At 41.6% G+C, this 14015-nt stretch overlaps 1 protein-coding gene across 1 annotated transcript in view; it reads left to right on the top strand.

Annotated features, from left to right (window-relative positions):
- LOC115472887 (cadherin-12-like) overlaps positions 1 to 14015 on the top strand; it is a 195481-nt gene that overhangs the window by 161394 nt on the left and 20072 nt on the right. The window contains exon 8 of the mRNA XM_030207377.1: positions 12922 to 13173. Within this exon, the coding sequence (XP_030063237.1) occupies positions 12922 to 13173 (252 nt within the window). The remainder of the gene's footprint in view (positions 1 to 12921; positions 13174 to 14015) is intronic.

Here is a 14015-nt window from a genome sequence, read left to right as displayed (position 1 = left end):
GGTAGAAAAAAATAATTTTATTTTCATTATAGTATTTGGAATATGTCCACTTTGAGAATCAGGTGCCGAACGTTAAAAGTTCATATTTATTTACTTATATATGGCATTTTATCTCATATTAAACACGAATTAGATTGGAGCCTGGGATCATTTAAATTTTTTTTTCCTGGAGAGAGTAATGCATTGCCCCCCCCCCCCGGCTATAGCCAGCTCTGCAAGTTGGGGGGGGGGGCACAGAGGTGGACGGGGAAGAGAGTCTGTTGTTAAAAATTTACCAGCACACCACTGGATTGAGGGCACAGGTTTATAATTTTAAACCTCAGAAAGACTAGCCTTAGGTTTCTTAAGAGTCGGTGGAAGAAATATTTCACCACCTGAAGGGGGGGAAACAGTCCTTTCCCCAGTCAGAAATTTATCCAGTCACTTAGTAGATTCAGAAATTCTGATGTAGTGGTTTTGAACACATAAGGTGGAGAACTATCCAAATAACAAAACGATTTTGCAAATCTAATTAACAACCTTGATGTAGTAGAAAATCAATGTTCTCAAATTTCTCTAATAATCTATCAGCAGTTACACCCTGTCCTGGTAAGAATTCCTCAGGGAGTCAACTGATGCTAATTGGCAATTGAGTTCTAATCTGACAGATCTTATCTTCAAAATATAACGCTAACTCTGAAGCTGCTGGTGATTTACAATTTGAAATACTGGCAATAGAATCCAAATTAGTTAACTTCTCTAAAATTGAAAATAACTTTTTAGTATCCACCTATTCCACCTCCATAGTCTTATTAATCATAGACAGATCTTTCCTCCACTTTCTCTCATATTTCCAGCATACCTGCTTTAAATCTATTAATTCAGAGTCAAACCACTTATCTGATCGCCTTTATTGTTTAATCTTGTCACGAATAGGAGACAGTTTTTCCAAAACAACTGTGCTTCGTTGTTTCCAGTCATCTAGGAAAATCTATCTCTGACCAAAACTGAGGGAGTTCTACCTTGATCCTAATCTAATACTAACCCTTTTAGATAGTCTCCTAACTTTCTCCATAAAAGAAAAAAAAATGAGTAAAAAATGAGCCAACCATGGCACTTTAATAGCTTCCTGAAATGAAAAAGTGCAAGGTTCATAAGATAAAGAGCCAGTAACTGCCATAAGATCCAAGCTGATGGCCTTTTTTGTGTGTGATAGTATTAAATGTTTCACGGTGTCAGGCTTTAAACAAATAGTCACAAACTCTGGAACAGCGTGAGCCCTTGGCCTACTGTCGTCGAGCGACAGCAGGAGGCAAAACCCCCCAAGCAGGACTAAACAGGATTCAGGATGCACTTGGCTTGGCTGGAATCAGATTCAGGAATGAACTTGGCTTGGCTGGAACCAAATGCTGGAATGGACTTGGCTTGGCTGGAAGCAGATGCAGGAACGGACTTGGAGCAGGATTCAGGATTTTCAAACAAGTTTGGCAGGAACAGGATTCAGGATACTCAAGCAGGATTCAGGATTTTCAAACAAGCTTGGCTAGAACCAGATTCAGGATACTGGAACAGGATTCAATATACTCATACAGTGGGGGAAATAAGTATTTGATCCCTTGCTGATTTTGTAAGTGTGCCCACTGACAAAGACATGAGCAGCCCATAATTGAAGGGTAGGTTATTGGTAACAGTGAGAGATAGCACATCACAAATTAAATCCGGAAAATCACATTGTGGAAAGTATATGAATTTATTTGCATTCTGCAGAGGGAAATAAGTATTTGATCCCTCTGGCAAACAAGACCTAATACTTGGTGGCAAAACCCTTGTTGGCAAGCACAGCGGTCAGACGTCTTCTGTAGTTGATGATGAGGTTTGCACACATGTCAGGAGGAATTTTGGTCCACTCCTCTTTGCAGATCATCTCTAAATCATTAAGAGTTCTGGGCTGTCGCTTGGCAACTCGCAGCTTCAGCTCCCTCCATAAGTTTTCAATGGGATTAAGGTCTGGTGACTGGCTAGGCCACTCCATGACCCTAATGTGCTTCTTCCTGAGCCACTCCTTTGTTGCCTTGGCTGTATGTTTTGGGTCATTGTCGTGCTGGAAGACCCAGCCACGACCCATTTTTAAGGCCCTGGCGGAGGGAAGGAGGTTGTCACTCAGAATTGTACGGTACATGGCCCCATCCATTCTCCCATTGATGCGGTGAAGTAGTCCTGTGCCCTTAGCAGAGAAACACCCCCAAAACATAACATTTCCACCTCCATGCTTGACAGTGGGGACGGTGTTCTTTGGGTCATAGGCAGCATTTCTCTTCCTCCAAACACGGCGAGTTGAGTTCATGCCAAAGAGCTCAATTTTTGTCTCATCTGACCACAGCACCTTCTCCCAATCACTCTCGGCATCATCCAGGTGTTCACTGGCAAACTTCAGACGGGCCGTCACATGTGCCTTCCGGAGCAGGGGGACCTTGTGGGCACTGCAGGATTGCAATCCGTTATGTCGTAATGTGTTACCAATGGTTTTCGTGGTGACAGTGGTCCCAGCTGCCTTGAGATCATTGACAAGTTCCCCCCTTGTAGTTGTAGGCTGATTTCTAACCTTCCTCATGATCAAGGATACCCCACGAGGTGAGATTTTGCGTGGAGCCCCAGATCTTTGTCGATTGACAGTCATTTTGTACTTCTTCCATTTTCTTACTATGGCACCAACAGTTGTCTCCTTCTCGCCCAGCGTCTTACTGATGGTTTTGTAGCCCATTCCAGCCTTGTGCAGGTGTATGATCTTGTCCCTGACATCCTTAGACAGCTCCTTGCTCTTGGCCATTTTGTAGAGGTTAGAGTCTGACTGATTCACTGAGTCTGTGGACAGGTGTCTTTCATACAGGTGACCATTGCCGACAGCTGTCTGTCATGCAGGTAACGAGTTGATTTGGAGCATCTACCTGGTCTGTAGGGGCCAGATCTCTTACTGGTTGGTGGGGGATCAAATACTTATTTCCCTCTGCAGAATGCAAATAAATTCATATACTTTCCACAATGTGATTTTCCGGATTTAATTTGTGATGTGCTATCTCTCACTGTTACCAATAACCTACCCTTCAATTATGGGCTGCTCATGTCTTTGTCAGTGGGCACACTTACAAAATCAGCAAGGGATCAAATACTTATTTCCCCCACTGTAAGTACATATAAGTACATAAGTAATGCCATACTGGGGAAAAGACCAAGGGTCCATCGAGCCCAGCATCTTGTCCACGACAGCGGCCAATCCAGGCCAAGGGCACCTGGCAAGCTTCCCAAACGTACAAACATTCTATACATGTTATTCCTGGGATTTTGGATTTTTCCAAGTCCGTTTAGTAGCGGTTTATGGACTTGTCCTTTAGAAAACTGTCCAACCCCTTTTTAAACTCTGCTAAGCTAACCGCCTTCACCACATTTTCCGGCAATGAATTCCAGAGTTTAATTACACGTTGGGTGAAGAAACATTTTCTCCGATTTGTTTTAAATTTACTACACTGTAGTTTAATCGCATGCCCCCTAGTCCTAGTATTTTTGGAAAGCGTGAACAGACGCTTCACATCCACCTGTTCCACTCCACTCATTATTTTATATACCTCAGCCGTCTCTTCTCCAAGCTGAATAGCCCTAGCCTCCTTAGTCTTTCTTCATAGGGAAGTCGTCCCATCCCCGCTATCATTTTAGCCGCCCTTCGCTGCACCTTTTCCAATTCTACTATATCTTTCTTGAGATGCGGCGACCAGAATTGAACACAATACTCAAGGTGCGGTCGCACCATGGAGCAATACAACGGCATTATAACATCCTCACACCTGTTTTCCATACCTTTCCTAATAATACCCAACATTCTATTCGCTTTCCTAGCCACAGCAGCACACTGAGCAGAAGGTTTCAGTGTGTTATCGACGAAAGCAAACAGGGCAGAGACAAACAGGAAGCGGACTGGAGCAGAAGACAAACAGGGCAGACACAAGCAGGATACAAAGCTGACCCACACAGACAAACAACAGAACTAAGGCTGAAGCTAAGGTAGAGGGGACTAGAGCAAGCAAGGCAGATTAGGCGGGACACAACGCTGACCCACACAGACAAACAACAGAACTATGGCTGAAGGCTGAATCTAGCACACAAACAGACCGAGAAGAACATAAGCAGAAGTGCTCACAGGCACCCTAAACAAGAAATCAAGGCAGAAGTGCCCACAGGCACACAGACAATAAACAAAACAACAAGAAATCAAGGCAGAAGTGCCCACAGGCACACAGACAATAAACAAGGCAGAAGTGCTTCACTGTACATGGACTAACCTGGAGACCTTTGGCATTGCAAAGGGCCCGAATAAAAGTGCACCACTTCCTTATAAACAGGACAGAGGCCGGAAATACACACTGAACACCAAAGTGAGACTTGAAACACAGAGCAAGTGGAAACCCTACAGGACAGAGGCAGGAAATACACAGAGCCCAAAGTGAGGCTTGAAACACACAGGAAAGAAACCCTACAGACAGTAGCCAGCACAGTAGCTGACCATCGGGACATAAGGTGAGTCAGAGAGGGATCACGACCACAGTCATGACAAAATGAAGGTGAAAAACCCAGAACTTCTAGGGAATTATAGAAATTATTAATTTTGGATTGGGTTCTATTCTCTAGATGTAAATTTAGATCACCTACTAGCAATGTAAAATCTGATCTCGTAGTACATTTAGACACAAATTCAAAGAAATCCTACTCAACAGAAGACCGTTTAACAGGAGGTACATAACATAGAATAAAAGTCAGAGAACCTTGATATGAATCATCAGTAACATGATCTAGGGTTACCATACGGCTCCAGAAAAATGAGGACAGATTGAGCCAGTCCAGATTTTACTTTCATTGCTTTCAATGGAAGTAAAATCCGGACTGGCTCAATCTGTCCCCTTTTTTCTGCAGCCATATGGTAACCCTAGTAACATCACAAGCTAGTATCTCCAAATTAGGGAAAGAAATAAAATCTAACAGAGTAATCCTAAAAAAATTATTTATAAACCAGTATCAAACCACCATCCTGCTTTCCTGATCTGGGTATGTGTATAGCCTTATAACCTATTGGACAAAGACTCTTCAATCTAGCATCGTCAGCAGAAGGGAACCATGTTTCAAATAAAAACAAGAAACCATATTGATGTAGTTCGATTAAATCATTAATAATATCAGTTTTACTTACTGCAGAATGTGTATTAATATATGCACAAGGAATGGGAGTTCTAGAAACGTCCTGATCATTTGTAATATGTATTTTAACATGGTTTGGTCATTTGGAAGTTATTTTAAAATTACTAGAACTTTTAAATTATATTTCAGTTTTCCCATAGTGGTAAGTACTAGGATTTCTTTTGTCATATAAATACTACTATCCAATAAATGAGAATCAAATCTGAAACTGGCTAAATTTCCTCACCATTGGTCAGATGGTACTGAAAGAGATGTAAAAGTGTGGGCATATAGAAGTGCACTAACCTCTCTCTCTCTTATTATAAGTAAGAAAGAAAATGATGAATAACTCCCACCACAGCATTTTTAGAATGAATAGAAGCTCAACCAAATAAATGATAACACAGGGGTTAGGCTAAAAAAAAAAGCTCTATGCTCAAGATAAGAACAAAGGGGTTCTTTTACTAAAGTGCGCTGAAAATGGCTTGCAGTAGTGTAGGTGTTGGTTTTGGACGTGCGCCGATCCATGTTTCAGCGCACATGTAAAAAAAGCCTTTTTAAAATTTTGTCCAAAATAATGGATGTGTGGCAAAATCAAAATTGGTGTGCATCCATTTTGGGTCTGAGACCTTACCGCCAGCCATTGACCTAGTGATAAAGTCTCACACAGTAACCAGGTGGTAATAAGCTTTGCGTGTCAAATGCCAGTTGGCGCACATCTGATACGCAAGTCCAAAAATAAAAAATATTTTTCGGGCGCACGTATCGGACACACACCAAAAATAAAATTACCACAAGAGCCACACGGTAGCCAGGTGGTAACTCTATTTTGATGTGTGTAGGGTGTGCGTAGATGCTTACGTGGCATAGTAAAAGGGCTCCAAAGGAAACTGCAAATGAAAGCTAAAAAAATCTAAGACACTAACCTTCACTTTTTAAAACAGATATAAAACTACCCTACCTGAGGACCATTGATCAAAATCCACGTAATGACAACAAAATCACAGTTTCAACAGCAAGTCACTGCACAAAGGAGCACGCACTGCTAGGTGCCTCCTCAAATGAGAAGGGCGTCTGATGTGACTGAGGTGGGCATAGCTTGTTCACATGCCTTGGATCACTAGCCAGAAGATGACACAACAGCAAATGTGGAATTAGCTGTAATAGCTGGGTGGAATTTAGTAGCAGCGATTAGCTAGGAGAAAAAGATTTATATTCCGCTAATAATTTCACAGTTCCAATTGGATTATGAATTTTAAAAAGAAACCAGTGTAGTATCTGGTAATTACACAATTCTAGAGTGAGTATTAAAAGCATTTATACCAGTGCTCCATGAAGCGTAATTAGATAGAAATTATAAACATATTCATAATCACTAATTCTTATTTAACCCATATCTGTGAAAAAGAATAGTTTTAATTTTCCTCCTAAAATCTAAACAACTGAGAGATCTGTAAAACCTTATGCCTTTTCCTAATCTAGAAGCTTGAAAGGCAAGAAGATATTTAAAGATTTTCAACCTTTTTTTGCCTTTACTAGTAGGGAAACTAAATGGGTTACAAATACTTTATGTGATCTGATGGAGGTAGCAAAATTAAAATGCTCATACTACTACTACTACTTATTTCTAAAGCGCTACTATACGTACGCAGCGCTGTACACTTGAACATGAAGAGACGGTCCCTGCTCGACAGAGCTTACAATCTAATTAGGACAGACAAACAGGACAAACAAGAGATAAGGGAATATTAAAGTGAGGATGATAAAATAAGGGTTCTGAACAAAGTGAATAAGGGTTAGGAGTTAAAAGCAGCATCAAAAAGGTGGGCTTTTAGCTTAGATTTGAAGACAGCCAGAGATGGAGCTTGACGTACCGGCTCAGGAAGTCTATTCCAGGCATATGGTGCAGCAAGATAAAAGGAACAAAGTCTGGAGTTAGCAGTGGAGGAGAAGGGTGCAGATAAGAGAGATTTACCCAGTTAACGGAGTTCCCGGGGAGGAATGTAGGGAGAGATGAGAGTGGAGAGGTACTGAGGAGCTGCAGAGTGAATGCACTTATAGGTCAATAAGAGGAGTTTGAACTGTATGCGGAAACGGATAGGAAGCCAGTGAAGTGACTTGAGGAGAGGCTAATATGAGCATAACGACACTGGCGGAATATTAGTCGTGCAACAGAATTTTGAACAGATTGAAGAGGAGAGAGATGGCTAAGTGGGAGACCTGTAAGAAGCAAGTTGCAATAGTCTAAGCGAGAAGTGATAAGAGTGTGGATGAGGGTTCTGGTAGTGTGCTCAGAACGGAAAGGGCAAATTTTGCTGATATTATAGAGAAAGAAACGACAGGTTTTAGCACTCTGCTGAATATGTGCAGAGGAGAGGGAGGAGTCGAAGATGACCCCAAGGTTACGAGCTGATGAGACAGGAAGGATGAGAGTGTTATCCACAGAAAAAGAGAATGGGGGAGGAGGAGAGGTTGGTTTAGGGGGAAAGATGACAAGCTCAGTCTTGGTCATGTTTAGTTTCAGATGGCGCTGAGACATCCAGGCAGCAATGTCAGGCAGGCAGGCTGATACTTTGGCCTGGATTCTTGCTGAGATTTCTGGTGTGGATACAGAGGAGCCCAAACTGTATTTTGTATAAAATACAAAGGAGTTTAAATTGAATTCTGGCTTCTATAGGGAGCTAGTGCAGAGACACATAAAACTGAGAAATACTGTTGTATTTGTTTAAGGAGAAAATAGGTCGAACAACAATATTTCGAATAGATTGTTATTTTTTCAACGATTGCTTAGAGCAGCCTAAATAAACAATATTGCAGTAATCAAGTTTAGTGTTTTGTCCTGGGAGCTCATCGCTTCATCATTCCCTACAGCCATCCACTTGTTGTTAACAGGGCCTGCTGAGCCAAAGGCCACAGCAAATCATCTCCAAAAACATTTTTAACAACATTCGAATATGAACTAAACTCTAATTGGACTCCAGTATTTTTTTTTGTAAATCCAATGCCTTTTACTGCCTTGAAGCAAATACCAAATTGCTCTTGATATCCATAGCTCAAATAATATTCTATTGCCTCAAATTTAAGTGCAGCACTCCAGGTACTCGATCCCTGCACCCTCCCCCTCCAGCTTTCCCTCAGAGATCCAGACCAGTGGCACAGTCTCAAAAATCTGCATAGTGCTATTATGGGTCACTTTTAAACATGCTGAATAAAGGAGGACAAGCGTATTTGTTTGAAATGTTTGGAACACACCTGCACAAAACTACATCTCAGGGCCACTACCTTCGCACCTGTTTTATGCCTATTTTCCTTTGCCAGTATAAGAGTTGATTTACTCACAGTAGATAATGGGGATCTGAGGTGTTTTTGTGATTATATATTAAAAGCCCCACAAACCTAGTGCTTTGGTGTTTTCTAAAGGTAACATAAGTGCCTAAGGGACCCTTTTACAAAGGTGTGGGAGGGCCTATACTCATACAGCGCGTACCAAATAGGAAGTACTGCCCGGCTAGCATGTGAGCCAGGCGGTAATTCTGAATTTGGCACACACTGAATCCTGCGGTAGAAAATAATTTTCTATCTTCTACCGCGGGCCGCTTACCCAGCGGTAAACAGCAGATGGCACACACTGCATGCTTACTGCATGGGTACTGCGTGAGACCTTACCGATACCCTCTCCAAAAGACATTACACGATGTGATACCCGCAAGCGAGCCTTCTCCAGAGTAGCCCCCACACTCTGGAATGCACTGCCTGAAAGGCTCCGCGTAACACAAGACTATCTGTACTTCAGGAAACAGGTGAAAGCTTGGTTCTTCAACCAGACCTTTAATGGAAGAAGTAACTAACTTGTTAGTGTCACTCACACACACAAGGAGTAACATGGGCTGCACGACATGTTTATCCACTCCTACCCTAGCTGAGATGGTTATCTCTCTGACCATGTGCAACTTCCTTTAAATTTGTCACCTTACTTTCTAACTCTTCTTACTCTCTTACCTATCTACTTGCTCCATCTTTGCTTTACCCTTCACTATCAATTAAATTGTTCTATTTTGTGTTGACATTGTAAGTAGTATACTATTGATTATTCAAACTTAATCTATTAGGGACCACTGGTTCACTATCTCAATTTCTCTACATATATCCAATGGTGTTAAAATTTTTCATCGCCCAGCATGAGATGTAAATATGTTGTTATATTATCAACCCAGGACCTCAACGCTACCAATCTTGGTTTATTCAATAAAGAATAATTGCTCCTGTTTTCTTATTGTCTCAAGAGCGTCATCGCTTATCATTGGAGCTATGTTCCTATCATTGGTCCTTTTATTTTCATTTTCATGTGGCGAGAGTCCCCACAACCAATGTAAAAAAACTCCCAGGGAGAGAAAAAACAATGGTTTCCTGACCTACTCGCCGCTATTACACACTCATACTGTGAGTGAAATATTTACTCTACTTATTTCCTTGAAATCTAACATGTGGTACTACTATCAATATTTTACGATTAACTTCTTTTCACTTCTAATTTTATTTCTACATGGACAGCACACATATTTTGCCCACTCCCGGCTGAACACTTATCTTAACAGCTTGTATCCCCGCTGTATAGTAACTCAGAGCCTTCTGTTTTTCATTACTGCTCTATCTTCCCAACTGGTTGGTACATTTTTTTCTCTTTGTGCTGTCCAATTTTAACTCCAATGTTATTTCCAATCTCCCTTCTTAATTTCTTTCTTTAATTCTTAATTTCTTCCTCAAGCATGTCTTGTTTCGCAGTTGTTATTGCTGCTTCAGGATGAGTTCTTTTTGCTTTTTTTTCCATTCGATTTCCCATTCCAAGATGGCCACGGTATTTAAACAGATGCCCTCCTGGCCTGACTAATCCCAAAGATGAAATCTTTTAAAGGACTATTCCTTCTTAGTAGAATGCCTTCCATTCCGCGTTTTTATTCAGGCCATAAGGTGTTGTAGTTTTATACTTATAGATCAATGTTTGTTCTTTCTGCCATAAATGTCTTTTAATGTCAGTGATCAAAGGGTACAGCAGAAAATGCGGTAAATGCTTTATATGTTCTAATATAATAGAAAACAAATCAACAATATCAATGTCTCTGGTAACATCCAATGGAAAATACACAAACCAGGACTCAAGCCACCAAAAATATAAATACTTAATGTCACAGCTTACACACGTATCAACTTATACATCTAGTGTATTAATAGAGGAGGATTTTTTCATTTCGTTTACATCCCATCACCACAGTGCTATAATAATCTAATCAACTTGCAAAATTTGTATATATTTGGAGAAAATCTGTGTCCTACAGGAAGCACCCCTGCAGCTGTCATCAAGCCAACCAAAGATCCTCATCCCTAAATCTCCAAACATCCGCTTTCTCTTTGGCTAAACTACGCCTAAACTGCTCATCATAGTTGAGCCATGCCCAACCTCCATATGTGCGATATGCATGCAAAATCAAATCCAAGTATTTCCATAAACCAGGCAATAAAGCAGGCTTCATGGACCCTAATACACTAGCATAGATATTAAATGATAGCAACCAATTAAAATTTGTCCTCAACACTTTTCCTTTCTTCTTTTGCCCCAAATCCTTTTGGTCAATTCCTTTCTTTCTCTCAGCACTCTCCTGATCTCTTTCCAAGAGCCTAAATAAATTGATATAGCAATCTCTGAGAATTTCTTGATGTAGTTTCCTCAATACCTGCTGAAGGAGCAATTTCACACAAATTATGCCCATTTCTAGAAACTTGCATAGACCCAGCTGAAATGCCAGCCTCCACTGACATTGAAACATCTCCTCCACTACAACCTCCCACCTCAGAAGAAGAGGAAGAGAACATAGACAAAGAGGAATCCCAGACTTCCATGGGGTCAATACTAGCTGTACACTGATGCATTTCAACATCAAAGCACTTGACCACATGCTGCAATCTGGAAAGAATTTTTTTATCCTTGAAACATCTACTCAGTGAAAACCTCTTATTGCCCATTTTAGAACTCTATTGCAACCCCCAACCCCTTATATTAACCCTTAACCCACTCACATTCAAAACACTAGCTAACTCACCAGAATTCCCATGCTGTCCACTAGTTGAGGGCTCAGCTCCATCAGGATCTCACTGTAACACCACCTCCTGACCCCTGCTGCATTTCTGAGATCCTGCTCTTTTCTTTTGTTCCTCAGTCGCTGTCTCCACTACATGTCCCACAATGGAAACTTTTTTACCTGCTGACTGCTTACCCTTACCCTTTCCCTTATTCTTACCACCAGTCTGTAACTTTAAAGCTGCTGACCTCTTGCAGGTTCAGCTCCCCTCTCAGACCAGGAAGTAAAACCAACCTCCTCCTTTCAGGCAAAATTCAGAACAGCCACATATACCTGAGAAGGGGGGGGGGGGTGAGGTCCTAAAAATCAGACCCAATGACAACCAGGAACAGCAGCCCTTTAGTGTACCTCTTCTCAACACCCCCATGACTACACCAACCTGACAGACTGTGAAGAACTGTGCTTAAAAATAACCCAGGCTCCACTTCCTGACATACTCAACTGTAGAAACCTTATCTCACCGCGACCACCTCTACTCTCTGAGACTGGTGCCACCAACGTGATTCTACCGTCTTCACAGCGCAGCACAAACCACCCAAATAAAAGAACAGTAAAACTAAATTTGCTTGTAAAGAAACTCTCCTTTCACTTTTCCAACTCCCTTGCACCACTTCCTCAACCTCCCACCACCCGAACTCGACTCCCAAACCCGCCCAAAACACAATCTCCACACTAGCTTCCCAGTCTTTTCTTGCATCCAATCACTTTCCTTCACCAACATTATATTCCCATTTCACTCCAAAACAGCTTCCATTATCACACTCTCTCAAAACTTCCCCTCAGTATTAAAGATCTAACACCTTTCAGCTTATTACTTAATTTATTACTCTCAACCCCTTTACCCCCCTCCCTCTGTATTCTCTTTCCTATGATAAACTCCTTTACTCGGAATGCTGCTATGGCCAAGGTTAAGTGTCCACTACTAATCTTAGTGGGCTTTAATTATCTTTGGTAATAGAGATATATTTATTATATTGTTTTTGTATATTAGTAGATGTAGTAGTGAATGCTGCCTTGATTGATTCTGGATTTAGCTCATGCTTTTCAGTAGTTAAATTCAATTACAGCAAATGTTTCTCCTCAGGTGGCTTACAATTCTAAATTTGTACTCGGGGTAAAGAAGAATTAAGTACTTTGTCTAAAGTCACAAGGAGCGTCTGTAGGCTTTCAACTCTGACTTCCCTGGTTCTCAGCCTGCTGCTGTAACCACTAGGCTATTCCTCCACTACACCAAAAGTGACAGATAATGGTTATCTTTATAACTTTGAATATTGACACTGGTTTGTTTTGAATGTTATTGTTCTGTCAGTGATTAGATCGGGCTTTCATTATCCTTGTATACAATTTAAAACAGTGGTTTTCCACCCAGTCCTTGTGGCACATCGAACCAGTCTGGTTTTCCAGAGATGTGCAATGAATGTGTATATCTCCATTGTATGCAGAGCCATCTCATACATATTCATTTTAGATATTTTGAAACCTTGCCTGGTAAAATGTGTTCATAGACTGGGTTGAGGACTACTGTTTAAGACACAAACTTTCGCCTACTTGGTTAAGCATAAAATTAAAACCTTGTCTTGTTTTCCAGATAATACTGCTGGCATTGAAGCCAGGAAGAATGGATACAGCCGTAGGCAGCAAGAGTTATATTTCCTGCCAGTTGTGATATACGATAATAGTTATCCTGTCCAGAGCAGCACAGGCATGCTGACTATCCAAGTTTGCAGATGTGATTCTGAAGGTGTCATCCTGTCATGCAATGTGGATGCAATCTTCCTACCAGTGGGACTAAGCATGGGAGCTTTGATAGCAATCCTGCTTTGCATTATCATACTATTAGGTTGGTTTGACCCCTTTAACATAAAGTAGGTCTGTTATTTTACATACTATGTATTCAAAACACTTGACTATTAAGTTAATATAAAGAAAGGTTTTTTTAAACACATGTTAACTGCATGACAAATATTACTACTATAAATCATTTCTATAGCGCTACCAGTCGTACGCAGCGCTTTACAATTTAACAAGAAGAAAGACAGTCCCTGCTCAAAAGAGCTTACAATCTAAATCAGGATGGACAGACAGACAGGACAAATAAGGGATAAGGGTAGGACAGACAGATAGGACATAAGGGAAAGGGATTATTAAAGAGAGGAAGACAAGCTAAGGTTACGAGCAGGTGTCAGGTTAGGAATTAAAAGCAGCATCAAACAGGTAGGCCTTTAGCCCGGATTTTAACTATACCTATTGAGGTAGCATTAACCCTGCCACATGATCTGCTACAGTTTATATACAGCTTAACTACCACCATATTAAGTACAATGCAGTGCTCACCCATTTCACATACCCTTCCAGGGCCGCCAAGAGGGGGGGCAGGGGGGACAAAATTCCCGGGGCCCGGGCCTCCAAGGGGGGCCCAGCACCGCAGTCCCACCCGCCACCGGGCCCCTTCCACTCGAACCCCCGCCAGCAGAAGTGCTGTCTTCTGTTCTGACTCTGGCATGCACGGCCCACACAGACGCACTCCTCTCAGCTGATCTTCGCTGTACTCTGCAGGGCTTCTGTGCGTCTGACATGCAGGACGTTAGAGGCACAGAAGCCCTGCAGAGTACAGTGAAAATCAGCTGAGAGGAGCGCGTCTGTGTGGGCCGCGCACACCGGAATCAGAAGACAGCACTTCTG

Source organism: Microcaecilia unicolor, chromosome 1, assembly GCF_901765095.1.
Source record: "Microcaecilia unicolor chromosome 1, aMicUni1.1, whole genome shotgun sequence".
In the NCBI taxonomy this organism is placed as follows: domain Eukaryota; kingdom Metazoa; phylum Chordata; class Amphibia; order Gymnophiona; family Siphonopidae; genus Microcaecilia; species Microcaecilia unicolor.
The sequence above is the reverse complement of the archived record's forward strand: the minus strand, read 5'-3'. Positions and strand labels throughout refer to the sequence as shown.